This window comes from Cetorhinus maximus, chromosome 4 (assembly GCF_964194155.1).
Source record: "Cetorhinus maximus chromosome 4, sCetMax3.hap1.1, whole genome shotgun sequence".
In the NCBI taxonomy this organism is placed as follows: Eukaryota; Metazoa; Chordata; class Chondrichthyes; order Lamniformes; family Cetorhinidae; genus Cetorhinus; species Cetorhinus maximus.
Window position 1 is genome coordinate 80,483,124 of NC_135882.1, and position 22,663 is coordinate 80,505,786.

At 45.6% G+C, this 22,663-nt stretch overlaps 2 protein-coding genes across 3 annotated transcripts in view; one reads left to right on the top strand and one right to left on the bottom strand.

Moving 5' to 3' along the window:
• ppp1r42 (protein phosphatase 1, regulatory subunit 42) overlaps nt 1–22,663 on the top strand; it is a 199,178-nt gene that overhangs the window by 110,422 nt on the left and 66,093 nt on the right. For both annotated transcript variants that reach the window (XM_078540386.1, XM_078540388.1), the window contains exon 7: nt 13,306–13,434. In XM_078540386.1, coding sequence (XP_078396512.1) covers nt 13,306–13,434 — 129 coding nt within the window. The remainder of the gene's footprint in view (nt 1–13,305; nt 13,435–22,663) is intronic.
• LOC144679328 (histone H2B-like) lies at nt 4,387–4,761 on the bottom strand. The gene has a single exon (XM_078539695.1). The coding sequence runs from the start codon at nt 4,759–4,761 to the stop codon at nt 4,387–4,389; it is 375 nt and encodes a 124-aa protein (XP_078395821.1).

Here is a 22,663-nt window from a genome sequence, read left to right on the forward strand (position 1 = left end):
ATGGAAAACTATGTTGAGGGGCCATGTAAGATCTAAAAGGACAGTGTAAAACAGCCTTGGGAAAAACCCTCCAGCCATTCGTGCAGAAGTCTGCACTGTCAAGTAACCAAAGTTGGAGAAACGCCTTTGGAATTCCACTGTTGTGTTGGTGCTGTGGTAAACTTGCTGGATTGCTTATCTAAATTTAAAATCTATTTTGGATTGTTGCTTTAAAGTGTAGTTGGAAGTCAGGTTAATTAGGAATTTTAGGATTTGTTATAGTATTAAGTAACTATAATCTTATGTATGTGCTTGAGATCTTTCCTTTTGTTAATAAATATTTTAATTTAATTTTTTAAATCTCTAAAGGTGTTAGTGGACTCATTACTTCTGAATTCATTGCACAAATCGTCTCGTAATAATTACAAATTGCAAAACCATTGTGATAACCTGGCCAAGTTTCCCTTGTGGATTTGGTCCACCTGGCACACATCACCAGCAATGTCATAACATACTGAGACTTGTGCTCCAGGACTAGCCGTGTCCAGAGCCAAGCTGTTTCAGTACAGCTACAACACTGTCATCTACCTGACAATGTGGCAAATTGCCAAGTATGTCCTGTCCACAAAAAGCAGGACAAATCCAACCTGGTCAATTATTGCCCATTGAGCCTCCTCTCAGTCATCAGCAAAGTGATGGAAGGTATTGTCAACAGTGCTATCAAGCAGCACTTACACAGTTCACTGACTTTCCATTTGGATTCCACCAGGGACACTCGGCTCCTGACCTCGTTATAGCATTAGTCCAAACATGGACAAAAGAACTGAACTTAAGAGGGGAGGTGAGAGTGACTACCTAGCACGAAGGAACGTGGTTTTGGTTGTTGGAGGTCAATCATCTCAGTCCCAGGACATTGCTGCAGGAGTTCCTCAGAGTAGTGCCCTAGGCCCAACTATCTTCAGCTACTTTACCAATGATCTTCCCTCCATTCATGACTCGATCCTTAGCTACTGAAGCAGTCCTTGTCCATATACAGCAGGGCCTGGATAACATTCAGGCTTGGGCTGATAATTGGCAAGTAACATTTGTACCACACAAGTGCCAGGTAATGACCATCTTCAACAAGACATAATCTAACCGTCTCACTTCCATTCAATGGTATTACAATTGCTTAATCCACCACTATCAACGTCCGGGGGTTACCATTGACCGGAAATCTAAACTGGACTAGCCATATAGATACTGTGGCTACAAAAGCAGGTCAGAGTTTGGGAATTCTGTGGCAAGTAACTCACCTCCTGACCCTCCAAAGGCTGTCCACCACCTATAAGTCACAAGCCAGGAGTGTGATGGAATATTCTCCATTTGCCTGAATGAATGTGGCTCAAACAATGCTCAAGAAGCTCGACATCATGCAGGATAAAGCAGCCTGCTAGATTGGCACTCCATCCACCTGGTTAAACGTTCACTCCCTTCACCACTGACACACAGTAGCAGCAATGTGTACCATCTACAAGATGCTCTGCTGCAACTTTTCAAGCTCCCTTCAACAGCACTTTCCAAATTTGCAATCTCTACCACCTAGAAGGACAAAGACAGCAGATGCATGGGAACACTACCACCTGCTTATGTTGGCTTATGTTTGTGTGTGTTCCCCTCCATGCCACACCATCCTGACTTGGAACTAAATCGCCATTCCTCCATTGTCACTGGGCCAAAATCCCATGTTATGGTATGCCAGGTTGCCCAAATCCACAAGGGAAACTTGGCCACGCTATCACAACCGTTTTGCAATTTGTACCTATTACAAGAAGGTTTGTGCATTGAATTCAGAAGTAATGAGTCTACTAAAGCCTTTAGAGATTTTACAATTTAAATTAAAATATTTAATAACAGAAGAAAAGAATAAAACACATACACAAGATTACAATTACACGGCTACTTAATATTATAACAATTCCCCAAATTCCTAGTTAACCAGACCCTCAACTACACACCCCCTTTAAGACAACAGTCCAAAGAATAGATTTTAAGTTTATAGCGACAATCCAGCAAGGTTACCACAAGCACCCACTCCTGTGAAATTCCAAAGCCTTTTAACACGACTTTGGACCCTAGAACAGCAGACTTCTGCAAAGTGGCTAGAGGCTTTCCCCCACAAGTCTGTTTCACATGGTGTACTTTTCAGATATTACATGACCACGCCTCACACAGCCTTCCATCCTTCTTTAAATATATTTCTTCCTCTTTAATCTGTAAACCCCATTGTTCCCACATGTCTTTGGAATTTTCTTTTCCCATAATATAAAACTCTTTTATATGTCATTATGGTCAGCACTTTAGTGAAAATCAACATAATAACCTGCCTTATGTATCCCGTTAGTTGTAAACATCCTACCAAGTTTCTTTGAAAACCAAACACCTCTCCAAATTTCATTCACACCATATCTGCTGAGACTTTACCCTATTCACTCATTAGCATTTCACATGCCCTTTCACCTAACTCTTTTGATAATTCCAAACTTACAGCCTATCCATCTCTAAGTTAATTAAATCAGCCACACAGACAAAACCATCACACACACAAACATAAGCCAACTTTACAACACCCCCACAATAATATTATGTAAAATATGATAGTTCTGTGACATCTGGAACTCCCTAACAGCACTGTGGGTGTAACTATAGCATATGGACTGCAGCCGTTCAAGAAGATGGCTCACCACCACCTTCTCAAGGGCAATTAGGGATGGGCAATAAATGCTGGCCCAGCCAGTGATGCATCCCGTGAAAGAATAAAACAAGGTAGAACCTCCTTTTCATTCACTCCTGAATTCCTGCATCTGGGCCCAGCTGAGGGAAACTCAGCTCAGCTGCTCTGCACATGGCACCTCCTCCTCCTCCCCGTTAGAGTAGTGCTCATCTGTCTCCCAATGCCACCCTATGTAATTGTGTGCAAGGGCCCACCAAACTGAATACATCTGTGCTGGTGGATAGTGAACTTTGTAAGGTGTGACAGTGCTTCTTTGAATCTTTGCTGGTCATCTTAGCCCACTGATGGAGAGGGAGAATGTCTCTGGTTGGGTATCTTCATCTGTGGGAGACATTAAAAGACATCATGAGAATAGCCTTGGAGAACATTGCTTAGGCTTCCCAACGCAACTCAGGCTGAAATTTTCCGCCCGTGTTGGTATCGGGTGTCATGATGGACGTGAGTGGACAATATGGCGAGAAGGCCAAAAATCGTTTTTACTCCGTCGTGAAACCAGTTTGCTATCATCCGATTTGCCCGTCAATGGAGAGCCACCTTTCCCTCCATCTGACGTCAAGAACCTAATTTCAATGCACTTGCATCTCATCATCTTGCCTGCTCGCCAGAATCGTTCCCCTACGTCAAATTTACTGCCCACATTGTGGCGAAAACACATCGACCCAGAACATGTCTGGACAAGTGTCTCATGCAGAAGTTGGGACTTAACATTAGGGCCTTGCTCACATAACAGACACCCAAGGAGCAGAAGATGCTGGAGCCCTACAGCTACCAGACACTGAAGGAACATGTGCATCACATGCTGAGTGGATTCTCATGGACATGGCTCTGCCGCAAAGCAGCTCACGGAAGGTGGGAGGTCACTGTTGATGTCTGGGGTCTGCTTCGGGACATCACGGTCTTGGCCAGGGAGAGGAGCCCAGGGAGAAGAAGTCTGGGGGAGGAAGGAGTTTGGAGGGGGGAAGAAGTCAAGGGGGAAGAAACAGTTCGGAGGGGGGAAGGAGTCTCGGAGGAAGACGGAGTCTGGGGGAGGAAGGAGTTCGGGTGGAGGAGGGAGTAAGGGGGTGAATGTCCAGGTGAAGTGAAGGGATGGGTCAGTTGAGTCAATGTCTGCCTCCTGGGGAGCGAATGGAGGGTGGGCGTGATAGGAGGGAATGGTGTGAGAGGGGGCAGAGTGAGCCAAAAGGGTGGAAGGCTGAAGGTGCGACGGTAGCAGTAGAAGGGATCGCAAGGGTGGTTGGTGGGGATTCACAGGCAGACACGGATCCTGGGGCTGGGAGTAGAAGGTTGGGGAGGTCAATGTGGATGGGGGTGCGATTCTCAGGAAGATAGGAATCGTGCACGTTCACCTGGACATCCTAGAAAGAAAAGGGTTCTGGTTGGTAGGTGACGGTGGGGAGGTGGCAGGTGATGTCAAGGGAGTCAACAGTGATAGGGAAAGAACATTGGTGACTGGGGGAGGGGAAAGTATGAGGGAGCTGAGAAGTAACTTGACAACTACCATGGATGTCGAAAGTGAATAGAGCCTCGTGTCAGATGGGTACAGGTGCTGCATGCAAGTGTGATCAGTGGCTGGGCAGAGATGCAGGTCAACTCAGATGAACCACTGAATGGGTTTTTCAGTCCGTAGCAGAGTTTTACTTGAAGCTGGTGTACTTGGTCACTGCCTTTGTCCCTGTCGACACGGTGTGCTTGGCCAGTTCCCCGGGCAGCAGCAAGCACACAGTGGTCTGGATCTCCCAGAAGCTGATGGTGCTGCCCTTGTTGTAATGGGCCAGGCAGGAAGTCTCACCCCCGATGCGCTCGAAAATATCATTCATGAACGAGTTCATGATGCTCATGGCCTTGGAGGAGATGCCGGTGTCGGGGTGGACCTGCTTCATTACTTGGTAGATGTAGGTGGAGTAACTCTCCTTCCTCGACCTTCGCTGCTTCTTGCCACCCTTTGCTGATGATTTCTTTAAGGCTTTCTTGGCTCCCTTCTTGGGAGCTGTTTTTTTCTCATCAACCATCTTCAATTTCAGACAACAAGTAGCATGGAAAATGCTCGGGACATTGAGATGAGTGTAATAGAGGAAGACTCCGCTTGCGTGGGAGAATGCTTGCACAAGGTTCCCAAAGGCCCTGCCCCCCACACACTACTCCCTCCAGAATCACTTGTGGTCAAGCTGTGTGCAGCTGATCTGCCAGTGGAAGGGGTAGGGGGGAATGCAGGGGGAGGATTCACAAAGCTTGTAAATGAAGCTGAAAGATCCCTCTTTTGGGCATTATGTACCCATTTTTCCTGCAAGGACAAAAGAGAGTGAGATGAGGCATTGCTGTCCTCTAACGCCAATGCAGTTGCTCAAATGCATTGGAGGGTGCATGTTTCAGTTGTGGCAGGTCCTCAGCAAGACTATGGCTCAGAGCCATTCTGAAGGATCAGTAAGTGACCTGTACACACATTCCTCCCATGTTCAGGAGCAGCATGTGGTCTGATCACTTCTCAGCTAGTGTGTCTCCTGGAGGGTGAATACCCAGAGGTTTGGAGGTAGTACTCACCTTGCCAGATTGTATCAGGTCATTGAACCTTTTCCTGCACTGGATCCAGGTTCTTCCCGCAACACTTCTGCCACTGACAGTGGCAGCAATCTTCATCCATGCCTGCTTTGTCTGTTTGGATTGTCTTCTCCTGCCACCCTCTGGGAAGGGGACTTCCCTCCTCTCCTCTCCCCCATGGCCTCCCCCATCACCTTGAGGTTCACATCTGAAAAATGAGGGACTGCCCTACCCTGGATTCCAGGCCTCCAGCTCTCCTGAGACATCTTGAAAATGAAGTTTTCTGTGATAATTCACTGTCCAATCATAGCAGTGAAACAGTGAAACAGCGGCCATTAAGTTTAAACCAGGCCTGCACTTGAGTTGGCCTGCCACTTTTCCCACTCTTACGGCCATTCATTGGCTGCCAAACCCTCCTTCATATCAATTAAGAAGCCATCCCCGTGAAGCCCTGGGCCCATATCTGTTTCCTCCCAGGGTCAGTTCACGACCTGGATACAGTCCCGACTTCCATTTCTGGCCTCCGCAGCTAAGATCCAGCCCTATGACTCTGTCAGGTTGTAGCTTGTCTAGTCTGTGCAACAACTCTCCTAATAACAACGACAATAACTTGTATTTATATAACACCTTTAATGTAATAAAATGTCCTGAGGCGATTCATGGAAGTGTTAAAACGCAAACATGGACACCAAGCCATATAAGGTAATATTAGGGAAGAGGGTCAAAAGCTTGGTCAAAGGGGTAGGTTTTAAAGAGCATCTTAAAAGAGGAAAGAGAAATAGTTTGGTTTAGGAAGGGAATTCCAGACCTTAGGGCAGGACTTCCCAAACTGTGGTAGCAATGGCTGCCATGGAGCTACAACCGAGTGTTAACAGCTGCGAGGCCCCTTTAAATCCTTGTGTTTTTTTTAATAGTGGGCATGGCCTAACTGACCAATCATTGAGGCTTGATTTCTATTCTGAAAAAGCCAGTGAAAAAGTAGTGGTTTTTATTTAAAAAACTCAGCTCAAACAGCCCCTTGCTCTCACGGCCCATGCCACACACAGCTCCTAACCTCCCCCCTGCCCATCAACCCCCCCAGCTCACACCCTAGGGTCACAGCAATTTTCAAGCCTCAAAATGGGGTCACAGTAGGCAAAAGTTTGGGAAGCACTACTTTAGGCAGTTGAAGGCACAGTGGAGCAATTAAAGTCGAGATGCTCAAGGGGCCAGAATTAGAATGAATAAGTTTAATTACAACTAAGCAATACCTGTCGCACTGAAAATTTACCTTTTCAAATTGGAACCTCATTCATTCAGGTTTTAATTATTTTCAGAGATTTTATAAAATTATAACGATTTTTTACTTTTTCCTTCTGGCTTTTATCCCTCTCATTTAATTATCTTTCTTTCCCTCTCTTTATTTTGCTTTCTGTACATTATCTTACACTGAGTTAAATGTTCTAATTTACACTTCCTCAGTTAGACTTTGTGGGGAATAATTGGATAAAACCTAAAAATGGTCGCAAGGATCACAAAGTGCGATTAACCTGCGCCCATTTATTGCAAGCTTTGTGATGCCAGCGCTGTGTACTGTTGAGTGTCTGTATACCTGAGTATGAGTATCTTGAGAGGGCAGTAGGGGTTCAAGCTAGCTTGTACTACTTAAAGCAAGCCTGCACCACTAAAAGAGGTGGTGCATGCTGGCTTGAATAGGTGCTGGAAATCATTGCAGAAGTCACTTGGACCTGGGAAAGACACAGGAATGGCACAACATGGCAGAAAATGGTTTCTTAAGGTTCTCCAACACAGCATCGAAGGTCTCGATGCAGGAGATGGACAGGAAGAGAGAGATTGTCTATCTATTGGGTGCCAAGCGCTCCTCCAGACAAACTCTGAGAAGGCGATGGCAGCAGATAACCTTGCAAGTCAATGCCAGGAGTCTTGCCTTGAAGACTTGATGCAGAGCTTGAAGCGTGGAAGTGGTAGCCAGCTTCATGAGAATACATACACACCCACCCATAATGCAATGTCTGATAGCCGATGTCTCAGCTTTCACTGCAGCACAAGCAGAAAGCACCAATTCTTCTAAGTGCTGCAGAGGGAAGCTTAGAACAAAGTCAAGCAAGCTCACTTTAGTGCCACGAAGGCTCAGCTTGCTGCCACCTTGACTGCAGATATTAGTGCTGAAAGGGGCTTGCAGGATCACAGCAGTCCAGCAATCTCATCCAGCGGATTCCTAGGATTGCTGAAGCACATTCAGGTGAGTGTCAGTGGGTTTGTGGAGCACAAACCTGCTATTCACCTTCAGAAAGACAGCATTTGTCTGCCCACCATTATCATTCAGCCAGTACCCTTGCTGTTACCTGTCGGTCAGCCAGCCAGACTGCTGCAGCCCATGCTAAGGTGGTGCACTGAAGCTGGGCATTCTAGGGCCAGAGCTGCTCAAGGTCACCCTACAATTTTCCCCACTGAAAATCACCAGTCTTCTAAGAAATGAGCAATGGTGATTAGTTGATATTTGTACATATTATTAGGTGGTTTTGTTTGATGAAATTAATTTGAAATAGTTGTTTTGTTTTGGCTTTAATTCAGCATGGTGGCCAACAGGATGCTGTGATGATTAGTAATAAACAGAAGGTAACATGTGGGATTGTTGTAGAATGGTGAATTGTGGTTGTGTTCACTAGTACTGTAGTCGGACGAGTTAATTGTAGACAGTCTGACTGGAAAGGGGATGTGTTGGTTTCCTTCTCCATGCCTCCCCCTCTTTCTCAGCTTCTTGCAATATACCTGGTGACAAGGGCTGTGCCGTTATGATGGCAAGGTTGTGAAGAATGCAGCCACCCATGACGAATGGTGACCCATACTCTTACCAAATACTGCAGGGCTCCTCCAGAGCAGTCCAGGTGGCAAGCATTGCCTAATCACCCCAGTAGTCTGCATGATATCATTTTGTAGTGGCAGCATGGCTTTCATTATATGGATAATGCCCACATGTGCTTGGCTTGCGCACTGGAACAATGAACCGGCTCGCCAGTGGATAGCTCTTGTCACTCAGTAGTCATCCTTTAGTGTTACATGCAGGATGAACTACTAATTGTACAGCGGCCTGGCGCAGAATAAAAGCAGCACAACTTCTCCCAGAGTACCAGGCACTCATCTCTTTGATGTGCTGAGCATGGTCTCACATCAGCTGCACAGTCAGGGAGTAGAACCCTTTGTGGTTATGGCACATCTCTGCATTTAGCTGCACCATCTGCAAAGCAATGTATATACAGTCAATGGCACCCTGTACCTTTGGGAAACACATTAGCTGCACACTCCTGCTTTACTGGCTAGAGAGAATGCAGCATACTTTGCTCTGCTGGCACACATGGTGTCTGTCACCTCTCATAAAGCAGCGAATAGCAAACTGGGAGATGTTAAAGGGGTCGCCTACTCCAGCCTGAAATAGTTCTGGTGCAAAGAAGTTCATGGCCATGGTCACAGTTATAGCCACTGTAGTGCCATCCTCATCCTGCTCTGAGGCTGCAGGTCTGACTGCAACCAGTTGTGGTTTTCAGTGAGCACTTCCCTCATAAACCTGGCATGTTGTAAACACTGTTCCTCATTGAGATTGAGGTAAGAGAATTAGCCCCTGAAGACTTGGGTTGCTAAGACCCCCTGCTGAGAGTCATCCACCTCTCCGCCTCCACCCTCTGTGAGCACCTTGTTCTCCTGTGTTGCCCCTGCTCAATCTCCGTGACATACTGCAGGCCAAGGAGGATGGTAACTAAAGTAAAGGCAAAATACTGCAGATGCTGGAAATCTGAAACGAAAACAAAAAATGCTGGAAAAACTCAGCGGGTCTGACAGCATCTGTGGAGAGAGAGACAGAGAGACAAAGAGTCCGTATGACTCTTTTTCAGATCTAAAGGGAGGTAGAGATGTGGTGAAATATATACTGATTAAGGGGGGTGGAACCGGTGAAGCTGGATAGAAGAGGATGGTAACTACCTTGACTTGAAGCAAGTGGTCTGAGCAGAACCCTTGAAATCAGAGCCAAAGCTTTGAACTTCAAACTCTTTCGAGTTATCAACAGTCACAGATTGCAACTCTTTTGAGTACAATCACAGTTCTTGGTTTCCGGGAGTGGGACATGAACCCACAACCCTCTGATTCAAAGGCGAGGGTGCTTCAAATAGCAGTAGAAAACGCATAGCATTTCTACTCACTTAGCAAGAACCAGTAGAAATCAATCAGCAATTAACATGAAAGTAATTGATTATGCCTTAAATAATGCTGTTAGGGGTTCCTTCCTGTTAAGCACATGTTCAGCCGTGTGTGTTTGAGAGGGCGTTTGCTGGAGTGTTGAGGTTGAAATTCCAGAACTGTCAAATTGGCATTAGAATCTGTATGGTGCCACAATCTGCCTACCCTGCATATTTCTGGCACACGCTCCTAATACCTGTGCTAATGCCCTCAACAAAATGGCATCCAGCTTGGGCTGCATGAGAATGTGTGCACACAGCATGGATGCTGTTTTCACCCAAAACTGCAAGCACAGTGCCAAAAATACAAAGCCATGGAACAGGGTTTTGAGGCTTGTGTGTCTCAATAAGAAACTTTCATTCTGATTGATTGAAGAAACACATTGGGCAGGATTTTTAGATCGGCAGGCAGGCGCGATTGGTGGGCTCAGGATCAGCCGGGGAACGGACTGCAGACCGCGATCGGCCCACGACTGCGATTTCACGCTGGCTGGCCAATTAACAGCAGCCAGCATGAAGCGCATGCTGAAATGTTCAGCACTACCAGGCTGGGGGTGAGAGGAGGGCGGGCGCTGATGTAAGCGCTGGCAAGCACTGAATGAAAGCTCCCTGAAGGCAGAGAGCTGCCTCAGGGAGCTAAAGACTTGAAAACAATTAAATAAAGTTTTTAAAATCAGGAAAAAAATGTCCAAGCATCACAATCAGTCACCTGAACATATACACGATAAAAATGCTGTCTGTAGATTTTTTAAAAATTTAATAACGGAAACCTCCTGCCCTTGCATGAGGTTTCATGAAAAATGCAAAGTCCGCCTGGCCGATTCGCCCATCCACAACCGTAAGGTTGGACGGACCACGAAAAATCAGAGTCAATTGCAACTTTAATTGCACTAATTGGCCTCTTAATTGTCGGCGGGCGCGCTTCTGACTTTTGCGCGCACCTGCCAACTGAAATATCGCTAAAGCATGGGATAACGTCGGGACACTCAACCAACGCCATCTTGTGCAATTTCACATCTGATCGGGTCAGGCGTGCACCCGCACACTGACTTAAAACTTCTGCCCATTATTGCTTGCCTTGTACATACTGGTCTCTTGTCGAGGGCACCACACTGAAACAGGTCCCTAATTACCTTAAGTTGCTACATATAAATCCAGTAAAAGATAATAGGCAGTTGTTAATATAATGAACAGCAAGTGCCATTCGTTCAGTGCTGGCTGTAGAATCAGGGCCCACCATTCATATATATGATCATGGTCTCGGCTGTGCTGTCTGGGGAAGGTGCCTCCCTACAGGGAGAGGGAAAATCTGATTATGCATCGATTGAGTTTCACTGTAATGGTTTTATGACATCTGAACCCTTTAATGAGTTACTACCTTGTAACATAATTAAGACTATGCATTAAGTTAATTATAATAGATGCCTAAGCATGATATTCTGTAAATAAGAATGAAATGAGTTGGACTCGAAGTGGGTTTTCTCCAAGAAATGTTATTCTTGAGTCAGGATATCTACTTATAAAATATAATAGTTTTACCTCAGTGCATTTAATCACTCATTGCAGCCATAAAATGCAACATGCTTATTTTTGTATGACCTTTTCCTACACTTAATTAGTTTGTGAAAGATGATTGATGTACTCGAATCACAATACACAGTGCACTCTGATGAGAACATGAGTAATTGGCAAACATTTATGCATGCATCAGGAATTCTACACAATCGATGTAGTTTAAACATTTAATTCCCAGATTTAAATCAGAATTACGTACAGATAAGACGTTTGGTCATTTAGAGATAAGAGCACAATTTCTTGAGATTACATAAATATCTCTATCAGAAAAATACTTCTCAGAAATTAAACTCTTTTATAGAATATTTCAGTTTCCAAATACTTGTGTGGGTGAAACATTTTGAGGATTTCTTTTGTGGTCAAAAACAACAAAAACACTTGATATATTAACTGACAGTGCAATTTTTTTTTCTTTCAGTGTTTTATCTGTCTGCTTATGCAATGGTGCCATGCTTTCTGTATCATTGCATTTATTATGATAACACTGCAGAGGTAGATAAATAATTCAGTTGTTTTTGGATAATTTCCAAACCTTGGCATTTATTAGTTTTATTTTTAATTATACCATGCAGGTTTGTTAATTATTCATGACGTCACAAATCGGATTTGTTTTTTGTTGCTGATCATTCTAGAAGATTAATTCTGGATCTGCTAGTATTTCATAATAGTGTTGAAAATTTGTTGATTTAAATAAATGAAATTCTTAGGATTTTGCTTGCTTCCAGCCAGTTATAGCGTCATAGAGGTCTACAGCACAGAAAAAGGCCCTTCAGCCCATCAAGTCTGCACTGGTCAAACAAGTACCTAACTATTTAAATCCCATTTTCCAGCACTAGGCCCATAGCCTTGTATGCCATGGCATCGCAAGTGCACGTCCAAATACTTCTTAAATGTTATGAGAGTTTCTGCCTCTACCACCCATTGAGGCAATGAGTTCCAGATTCCCACCACCCTCTGGGTGAAAAAATTCTTCCTCACATCCCCTCTAAACCTCCTGCCCCTTACCTTAAATCTATGCCCCCTGGTTATTGATCCCCCCACCAAGGGGAAAAGTTCCTTCCTGTCTACCCTATCTATGCCCCTCATAATTTTATACAAATCAATCACGTCCCCCCTCAATCTCCTCTGCTCCAGGGAAAATAACCCCAGTCTATCCAATCACTCCTTATAACTAAAATTCTCCAGCCCAGGCAACATCCTGGTAAATCTCCTCTGCACTCTCTCTAGTGCAATCACATTCTTCCTATAATGCGGATTCCAGAACTGCATGCAATACTCTAGCTGTGGCCTAACTAGTGTTTTATACAGTTCCAGCATCACCTCCCTGCTCTTATATTCTATGCCTCGGCTAATAAAGACAAGTATCCCATCACCTCCCTGCTCTTATATTCTATGCCTCGGCTAATAAAGACAAGTATCCCATATGCCTTCTTAACCACCTTATCTACCTGTCCCGCAACCTTAAGGGACCGGTGGACATGCACACCAAAGTCCCTCTGATCCTTGGTTATTCCCGGGATCCTACCATTCATCGAGTATTCCCATGCCTGCCCAAATGCATCACCTCACAAATATCCGGATTAAATTCCATTTGCCACTGATCAGCCCATCTGACCAGCCCATCTATATCCTCCTGTAATCTAAGGCTACCCTCCTCACTATTTACCACCCCACCAATTTTCATGTCATCGGCAAACTTACTGCTCAACCCTCCTACATTCAAGTCTAAATCGTTTATATATACCACAAACAGCAAGGGACCCAACACTGATCCCTGTGGAACCCCACTGGACATAGGCATCCAGTCACAAAAACACTCCTCGACCATCACTCTCTGCTTCCTGCCACTCAACCAATTCTGGATCCAATTTGCCAAATTGCCTTGGATCCCATGGGGTCTTACCTTCGTTATCAGTCTCCCATGCGGGACCTGATCAAAAGCCTTGCTGAAGTCCAAATAGACCACGTCAAATGCATTGCCCTCATCCACACACCTGGTCACCTCTTCGAAAAATTCAATCAAATTGGTCAGTCCATACCCATGTCGTCCCTCTCACTTGTGAACACTGACACAAAGTATTCATTTAGAACCCTACCTACGTCTTCTGGCTCCGTACACAAATTACCACTATGGTCCTTAATGGGCCCTACTCTTTCCCTAGTTATCCTCTTACTATTATATTTTAAATATGTTCTCCTTTTTATTTGTAGAGGTCCTTGATGGAAAGGAGGTAAATAATACAGCTAGACAATTTTTATTGAACTGGAAAGCTTTCCGAGAAACTAAGAAGAAAATTGCCAAGGAAAAGACAGATGATCAGGTGGCCCAACAGAAGTTAGGTATGTTGCATGGAAAAAGAAATTGTTTTAACCACCTTATTTCATTCAAACATAAGACATTTGATGTTGAAACAGTGGTACCAAAATACAAATATTTTATTCTAAGCAATTTGTATTGATTACATTGCATCACATGCAAAACAGACCTTATGAAGGTATGAGGAATTCAGGGGGACATGCCAGGAACAGCACCAGACATACCTAAAAATGAGGTGTCAACCTAGTGAAGCTACAACACAGGACTACTTAAATGCCAAACAGCAGAAGCATATGTGATAGACAGAACTAAGTGATCCCACAGTCAATGGATCATTTCAATGCTTGGCAGTCCTGCCACATCCAGTCAAGAATGATGGTAGGCAATTAAACAACTAACAGGAGGAGGCGGCTCCATAAATACTCCATCCTCAATGATTGCACATCAGTGCAAAATACAATGCTGAAGCATTTGAAACCATCTTCAGCCAGAAGTGTTGAGTAGGTGGTCCATCTTGGCCTCCTTCTGAGGACCCAGCACGACAGATGTCAGTCTGCAGCCAATTCAATTCATTCCAATATGAAGAAACAGCTGAAGGCACTATATACTGCAAAAGCTATGGGCCCTGACAACTTCCAGGCAATAGTACTAAAGGCTTGTGCTCCAGAATTTGCCGGGCCCCAAGTCAAGCTGCTCAAGTACAGCTACCACACTGGTATCTACCCGGCAATGTGGAAAATTGCCCATGTATGTCCTGTACACAAAAAGTAGGACAAATCCAACACAGCCAACCACTGCTCCCAGCGGCCTACTCTCGATCATCAGTAAAGTGATGGAAGGGGTCATCAACAGTACTATTAAGTGGCACTTGCTTAGCAATGGCCTGCTCACTGCGCTGAGCTTGGGTTCTGCCCGGATCCCTCAGCTCCTTACCTCATTACAGCCTTGGCCCAAACATGGACAAAAGAGCTGAATTCAAGAGATGAGGTAAGCGTGGCTGCCCTTGACATTGAGGCAGCATTTGACTGAGTGTGGCATCAAGGAGCTGTGGCAAAATTGAAGTTAATGGAAATTGGGGAAAACTCTTCGCTGGTTGGAATCATACCTAGCATAAAGGAAGATGGTTGTGATTGTAGAGGCCAATCATCTCAGTCCCAGGACATCGGTGCAGGAGTTCCTCAGGATAGTGTCCTAGGCCCAGCCATCTTCAGCTGCTTCATCAATGACCTTCCTTCCATCATAAGCTCAGAGGTGGGGATGTTGGCTGATGATTACGCAATGTTCAGTATCTTTTGCAACTTCTCAGATGCTGAGTAGTCCATACCAACATAAGTAAGACCTGGAAAACATTCAGGCTTGGGCTGTTAAATGGCAAGTAACATTTGTGCCACACAAGTGCCAGGCAATGACCATCTCCAACAAGAGAGGAACTAACCATCTTCCCTTGACATTCAATGGCATTGGCATCATTGAATCCCCCACTTTCAACATTCTGGGGGTTACCATTGACCAAAAATTGAACTGGACCAGTCTTATAAATACTGTGACCACAAGAGCAGGTCAGAGACTGGGAATTCTGTGCTGAGTAACTCACCTTCTGACTCCCCAAAGCCTGTCTACCACCTACAAGACAAAGCCAGGACCATGAAGGAACATGCTTCACTTGCCTGGATGAATGCAGCTCCAAAAATACTCAAGAAGCTTGACACCATCCAGGACAAAGTAGCCCATTTGATTGGCACCATTCACCTAGTTAAACATTCACTCCCTCCACCACTCCCTCCACCATTGACACACAGTGATAGCAGTGTGTACTACATACAATGTGCATGCAGCAACTCACCAAGGCTCCTTCAACAGCACCTCCCAAACCTTTCTATCACCCAGAAGGTCAAGGGCAGCAGACACATGGGAGCACGACCTCATGCAAGTTCCAGTTCATGCCACACATCGTTCTGACTTTGAACTATATTACCGTTCCTTCTTTTTGGAGGGATCAAAATCCTGGAACTTCCTTTCCAGCAGCACTGTGGATATACCTGCACCAGATGGACTGCAACAGTTCAAGAAGGCAGCTTACCACCATCTTCTCAAGGGCAATTAGGGAAGGGCAACCAAATCTCATATCCCATGAAAGAATAGAAAAAATAATTTACATCTTAAGACTTTCCTCTAAAACCAACCTATTTTTGTATATCCACAAAACATTTTGCAATTACGTTTTTCACAACTGTAAAATTGCTTCCTACTTACAGACTTTTGGATTATGTATTTTCTGGTTACCTATCGCTCACTAATTTCATCTCGAGGTAAAACAGCATATATAGATCCATAGGCTAGTGAGGCAGTCAATTTACCCCTGGTAGACAAATAATTCCCATTTTATTTTCCATCTGCTCAACCAACCAAGTGTGATTGTAAAACTTAATGCTAAATACCAAGAAATAAATAAAGAAATAAAAATGGGTGAAATAGGCTAAGATACTAGGCTTTCATCCCATTAGTCTGGACTGAATTAAATCTAGATTATTGAGGTCAAAGTCTTCTCTCTCTGTTGGCTGTGAGGATCTTGAATGTAATCAATTTGAACTAGTGGTTGGGACTACAACAGAAAACAGCCTCTAATTCAATAGTAATTTGTACCAAATTGACATTCTAATGGTCTTTATTGCATAAAACTGGATTACAGGAATAAATAAGTCTTGCTACCAGGGTACAGGGCTTTGGTGAGACTATGCCTGGAATACTGTGTGCAGTTTTGATCTACATATTTAACAAAATATATACTTGTATTAGAGGCTGTACAGTGAAATTTCACTAAAATGGTCCCTGGGATCAGTGGATTATCCTATAATGAGAGGCTGAGTAAATTGGGATTATATTCTCTGGAGTTTAGAAAAATGAGAGGCGATCTCATTGCAATATACACGATTCTGAAAGGGCTTGTTAGGGTAGATGCTGAGAGATTGTTTTCGCTGGTCAGGGAATCTAATACATGGTGGGGTGAGGGGGACACAGTTTCAGGATAAGAGGCTGATCGTTTAAGACTGAGATGGGGATAAATTACTTCACTCAAAGGGTTTTGAATCTTGGGGATTCCCTACTCCAGAAGGTTGTGGATACCATCGTTGTATATATTTAAGTCTGGCATAGACAGACTGTTGGTGTTTCCAGGAATAAAGGGATATACATCGCAGGTGGGAAAATGGAGTTGAAGCCCAAGAAGAGCCATGATTGTATTGAATGGTGGAGCAGGCTCAACGAGCCGTATGGCCTACTCCTGCTCCAATTTTTTGTGTTCTTGTGAAGTCCATACTTCTGCTGGCTGCTTTCTGAATCTCTCTGCTCTCTTCATGAACTATAACTTCTGCCTCTGACCGCTCTTCTCTTTCCGTTCTTTTCTTGCAACATGCCTTCATGCTTCCCAAGCCATTAAATCTTCCATTGCTGCTGTCATGAAGTCACAGCCCTTTACTTTTGGAAAAATTATTTTTAAAAAACCTTCAACTGAAATTCCAGAACTCCTCCAGGCGACAGGTGGTCCTGAAAGCAAAGAAGATGGAAGCCCCCAAATTTAGTGATACCTCTCTGGGGCACCTGCTGGACATGGTGGAATGCCAATGAGATGTCCTCCACCCCTGCCTGGCCTCAGGAAGTCCACTAGAGTCACCAATTCGGCCTGGGAGGCAGTGGCAGTGGCAGTCAGCGCCACCAGAGCACAGAGGAGGTCAGCCATCAGTGTAAGAAGAGGATGAATACTCTCATCCGTTCCTCCAGGGTAAGTCAACCACTCATCACTCTCAACTCACACACTGACAAACGCATCACACGTCCACGGGGATCTCACACCTCAAGGGACAACACTACTAACTCTCACACACACCCTCATATCTGCATCAGGCTCATATCCTTTGAAGCTCCATCCTCATCCTGTCCATGGCTCTGCTCATCACATAAACATTCCACGTAGTGCCACGTGTCCTGGTCACACTCTCTCCATCTGTTTTCATGCAGGAGAAGCATGCTCACAACAGCAGGGCGAGGTCCCAGACCAGGGCTGGAATGGCGCACATTAGACCCCTCACTCACTTTGAGGAGTGTGCCTTCATACTGACTGGTGAGGACATGGACTGTGCCTGTGGCGACGATGAGGTTGATGGCGAACACCAGCAGCTGGACACCCCTGGGTCATTCACTCAGGAATTTCGGAGGCCGTCCTATCCTCCAAGTCCCCTTTGCCTGTGACCCACTTAACCTCATCCTCTGTCGCCGCAGAGGGAGCAGCTGGCCCACAGGAGGACAGCCAAAGCAAGCGGGGGACTTCAAGGCCTCAGCTTTCCAGAGGACGCATGCCAAAGTCATCAGAGGCAACAGGCCCAACCATTGCACAGGCTGTCTCCACCCATCTTGCAAATGTCATGGTAGCATCCAGAAGAAGTGGTAGGCCTAGAAATATTAAGCATTTCTGGTCACAAGTGGTTGCACGGGTGAACAAATTTTGTTACTTTACAATCTGAAAATATATTCACTTTCACTGAATAATGTGTAATGGTGTCTTTCAGCTTCATTTACAGGCTTCGCGAGATCTCTCCCTGCATCCCCCGCCCCACTATCAGTTCAGCTGCACACAGCCGGACCATGAGTGATTCTGAAGGGAGAATGTATGGAGGCAGTGCCTTTTGGAGCCTCGTGTAAGCACTCTACCACGCAAGCGGACCTTCCTCCATCACACTCATCTCATTGTCCCGAGTATTTTCAATGCTGCCTGCTGAGGTTCTATTTCAGTTGTCCATCTGAGCTGACCTGCATCTCCACCCACCCACTGATCGCACCCCTGTGCAGCACCTGTGCTGGTCCAACCTGAGGCTCCACTCACTTGTGATTTGAAAAACATGGCCATAGCCAAGTTTCTGATAAGCTCCCCCGTCCTTTCCCCTCCCCCAGTCACCCATGTCCTTTCTTTGACCTGGCATCACATTCCACCTCCACACCATCACCTATCAACCGGAACCCTTTTCTTTGCAGGATGTCCAGGTGAACGTGCACATTCCCTACCTTCCTGAGAGTCCAACCCCCATCCACATTGACCTCCCTGACCTCCCCCTTCCCATCCCTAGATTCCGTATCTGCCTCCAAGACCCCACCAACCACCCTCCCCATCCCTTCTTCCGCTACCATCACACCCTCAGCCTCCAACCCTTCCGGCTTACTCTGCCCCTCCCATACTCACCATTCCCTCTTACCATGGCCATCATCAGTTCGCTCCCCAGGAGGCAGTCATTGACTCCACAAACCCCTCCTTTGCAAATTCACCTGGACATTCCCCCCCTTATTCCCTCATCCACCCTACTCCCTCCCCCACTCTTACTCCCTCCTTCACCCTTAATCCTTCCCCCCCATCCAAACTCCTTCCTCCCCTCAGACTCCATCCCCCCTCCAAACTCCTTCCTCTGCCCAAAGTTCTTCCCCCTGAACTCCTACCCCCTCCAGACTCCTTCCCTGACACCTTCCTCCCCCCTTATATCTCCCCACTTATCACATTCTCCCCCATTACACCCTCTTCTCCCCATACTCCCTCCTCCAACCCCTCCCAAACTCACCCTCCCAACACATTAGTCCCCCCCCTTCTCAACCTCACCCCCCTCGACAACTTTGTGCCCTCCCTCCCCCCTCTGTCCCCATCCAATATACCTTCCTCTCCCACTCACAGCTGGACCTTCCTTTCCCCCTACCCCTGCCGATCATCCATAGCAGCCCATGACCAAGACCTTGATGTTTCGAAGCAGACTCCAAACATCAACAGAGAGCTTCCATCTTCCAAGAGCTGCCCGTGTTCCTCCAGGGTCTGGTAGCTGTAGGGCTCCAGCATTTTCTACTCCTCGGATGTCTGCCATCTGAGCAAGGCCCTAACAATAGGGAATTCTACATGTCACACCTGTCCAGACGTGTACTGGACTGGCGTGTTTTCCCGCCAGCGTAATGGTAATTCTGGCATGGTGGGACGATTCCAGTCGGGCTTTACTTTGCATCTCATAAGTGGGGCAGAATTTTCCTGTCGGCAATTTGAGGACAGGGCCCGCTCGCTGACGGGAAAATGAAGCAGGATGACATTGGGAGGAACCCCCAATGTCATCCCGGTCCATTTAAATATTGCGGAAGGCGGGCGGACAGTGAAATCAGCTGTCCACCCGCCAACCTGTCAATGGCCAATTAAGGCCATTGACAGGATAATTAAGCTTGTTAAATGACCTGCCAGTCCAACCTTAAGGTCAGCAGGCAGGCCAGGAACACCAGCGGGCTTCTGATAATACATGAAACCTCATCCACTGGTGGGATGAGGTTTCATGTCCATTTTTAAAAACTTCAATAAAGTTTATGTGCTTCTTATTAACATGTCCCATCTCATGTGACATTGTCACATGAGGGGGACATATTAATAATTTTAATATTTTTCTATTTTTAAAGATTTTTATACTGTCAGTAATCTCCCTGAGACAGCGCTTAGTCAGATGGGGAATCCCTCCACCCTCCCGCACAAGAAGCGCATAGCGCTTCCTGTCGGGCAGGCCGCTGGGCGGGCCTTAATTGGCCCGCCCACTCAAAATGGCGGCGGGCCCCATTTCGGCGGCGGAGTTCAGCTGCCCGCCCGCAACTGAGCCGGTGGGGCCTGCCCGCCCATCAAGGTAAAAATTCTGGCTGTGGGATGCAAAGCGGGTACATACCAGCCTCCAGCGTGATTAGCGTTCCTCCATGGCGTACCATAGGATGATCCCACTGTGCTTTCATGCCAACGTGAAACAGAATTTTGGCCTTCTCGCCATAATGTTTCACCCCCCACCCACCACCTGGCACCAATGGGGCCAGAAAATTCCGGCCTTGGTCTGGATTATGCCATCAGTTCTAACTGGGTCTCTTTAAGCTCTCGACAAGGTATCCATAATCACATTTGATTTCCCTGGGTAATTTTTAGGTGAGATGTTTACATTCACAGCCTGTCTTTATTGCAAAAGATTATTCTGGTATTTGAGTCCTGATTTTTTGTTCTCTTGGTGTGGGGGGTCAGGCTTAAGCGAAGATTTTGGTTTCAGAATGCAGTGCCTGCTCCCTTCTTCAAATTCTGATTAGGTATTGTCTAAAGGTTTTTTACATTGCTGTCAGCACCCAGATTGTTTACAACAGTCAAGGTGCTCTTGATTACACAACAAAAACAGAATTACCTGGAAAAACTCAGCAGGTCTGGCAGCATCGGCAGAGAATAAAAGAGTTGACGTTTCGAGTCCTCATGACCCTTCAGCAGAACTGAGTAAAGTTAGGCTCTTGTAAAGCTCTTGATTATCTTTAGCGGTATTCTGTGCTTCTCACTATGGAAATGCAAATTATTTTGACTGTAGGGCTGAGCTGCTTTTGTCAGGCTTTATTCTTCCCTGTCCATCTCTATAACCTGTGAATTTATTTGCCCAATCCCAGACACCTTTACAAATCAGATTGCTAAGAGGTTAGTGGGCTGTAATTTGATTTTTGCCTTCTGTAGGGATTCCAGTTTAGTGTCTGGCTTGGGCCTGAGCACAACTGGGGAGCTCCAGCTACTGCTGCTAGGCTCCATTGGTATTCCTGCATGTAGTTAATCTCCTCCAAAACCTGGGCTAGCGTTTCTGGACCTAGATGATAGGGATGTTGCCTTATAGGAGGGGTCTCTCCCACATCCACATCATGTAGAGCAGGGATGGGGAACCTTATCTTATCACGGGCCATTCACACATAGACAAAATCAGTTGTGGGCCACACACACATAAAAATCAACTTAATTTAGTTTTTAGAGAGAATACAGAAATGTTCAACTCATCTGCTGTTTTAATCCAAAAAGCTAAAAGCTACTGCAGATGCTGGAAATCCAAAACAAAAACAGAATTACCTGGAAAAACTCAGCAGGTCTGGCAGCATCGGTGGAGAAGAAATCAGTTAACATTTCAAGTCTTCATGACCCTTCGGCAGAACCCTTCTGCCAAAGGGTCATGAAGACTCGAAACGTTAACTGATTTCTTCTCCACCGATGCTGCCAGACCTGCTGAGTTTTTCCAGGTAATTCTGTTTTTGTGCTGTTTTAATCCAATGGCTGAATTTGAATATTATATTGTTAAGTAATGTTATAGTAATTTAGCTGATAATTTTATCCAAAGCAAAATCGTAATGATGATAAATGCTACTTTGAAGCTGCTACTGCCATAGGTCTGTATTTTTAGAAACCTTGCTGCGGGCTGGATGAAATTGAGCAACTGGCTGGATCTGGCCCAGGGGCCTTAGGTTCCTCACCCCTGGTGTAGAGCTAAAGTGATGCAGCCTGGCTTACCTCTACAGAGGCTTTTAAACGCATTGAGCAGCCCTGTCAGGTCTCCTCGCTGTTCTGCATTTAAGTGGGTGAATATGGTGTCCAATTTCACTAGAATTTCTGTGTTTGTTAGCCGGACAGTAAGGGGTTCAATGTGGGCCTCACTCACGTCTCCTTCCAATTCATCCTCACTGTTCCTCTCGTCCTCTTTTATTTTGGGAATGGGTTTTCCCCTAAACTGTCCCATGCCCTCTGGAACACCACTGCTCTCAGGTAAATGTTCAGCTCCTGCTGTATTCCCCTGTTATTCTAATTGAGGGCGGTGAGGGCATCTCCCTCACTCTTTCTTGGTCTGTTTGGGAACTTCCCTGTTCCCCAATTAAATCCACCATGAAGCTGTCTGCTAAACAGGTCACTGGCTCTTTGCTCCCCCTTTTGTCTTGGGAATGGACGTACCCCTAACCTGTTTCATGTCCCCTGGAACACTACTGCCCCAAGTGGATGTTCAGCTTCTGTTGTACTCCCTTATGGCTCTTTAACTGGGTGAGGCGTCTCTCTCACTATCTGCTTGACTGTTTGGGAACTGCCCTTGTCCCTGTTTAAATCTGCCATGAAGCTGTCTGCTAAACAGATCACTGGCCTATTTATTTTCTCCTTTTAACCTTTATAGGCCACTCATGGACCACTTTTAGTTCTGCTGGTCTAGCTTTGGTCCTTTTAACTTCCTCAGTTTCTATCTTGGCTCTTTGCACTTCTGCTGGCCTGTTTTTGGCCCTTTTAACTTTTAACAAGTGGCTCACCAACTGGGTGTGGCATCTCCCTCACTGTTTCTTGGCCTGCTTTGGGACTTTCCTGGTCCCTGTTTAATTTTGAGAAGAACGTACCTGCCAAACTAATTTCTGGTCATTCTCATTGTTTTAAATTCC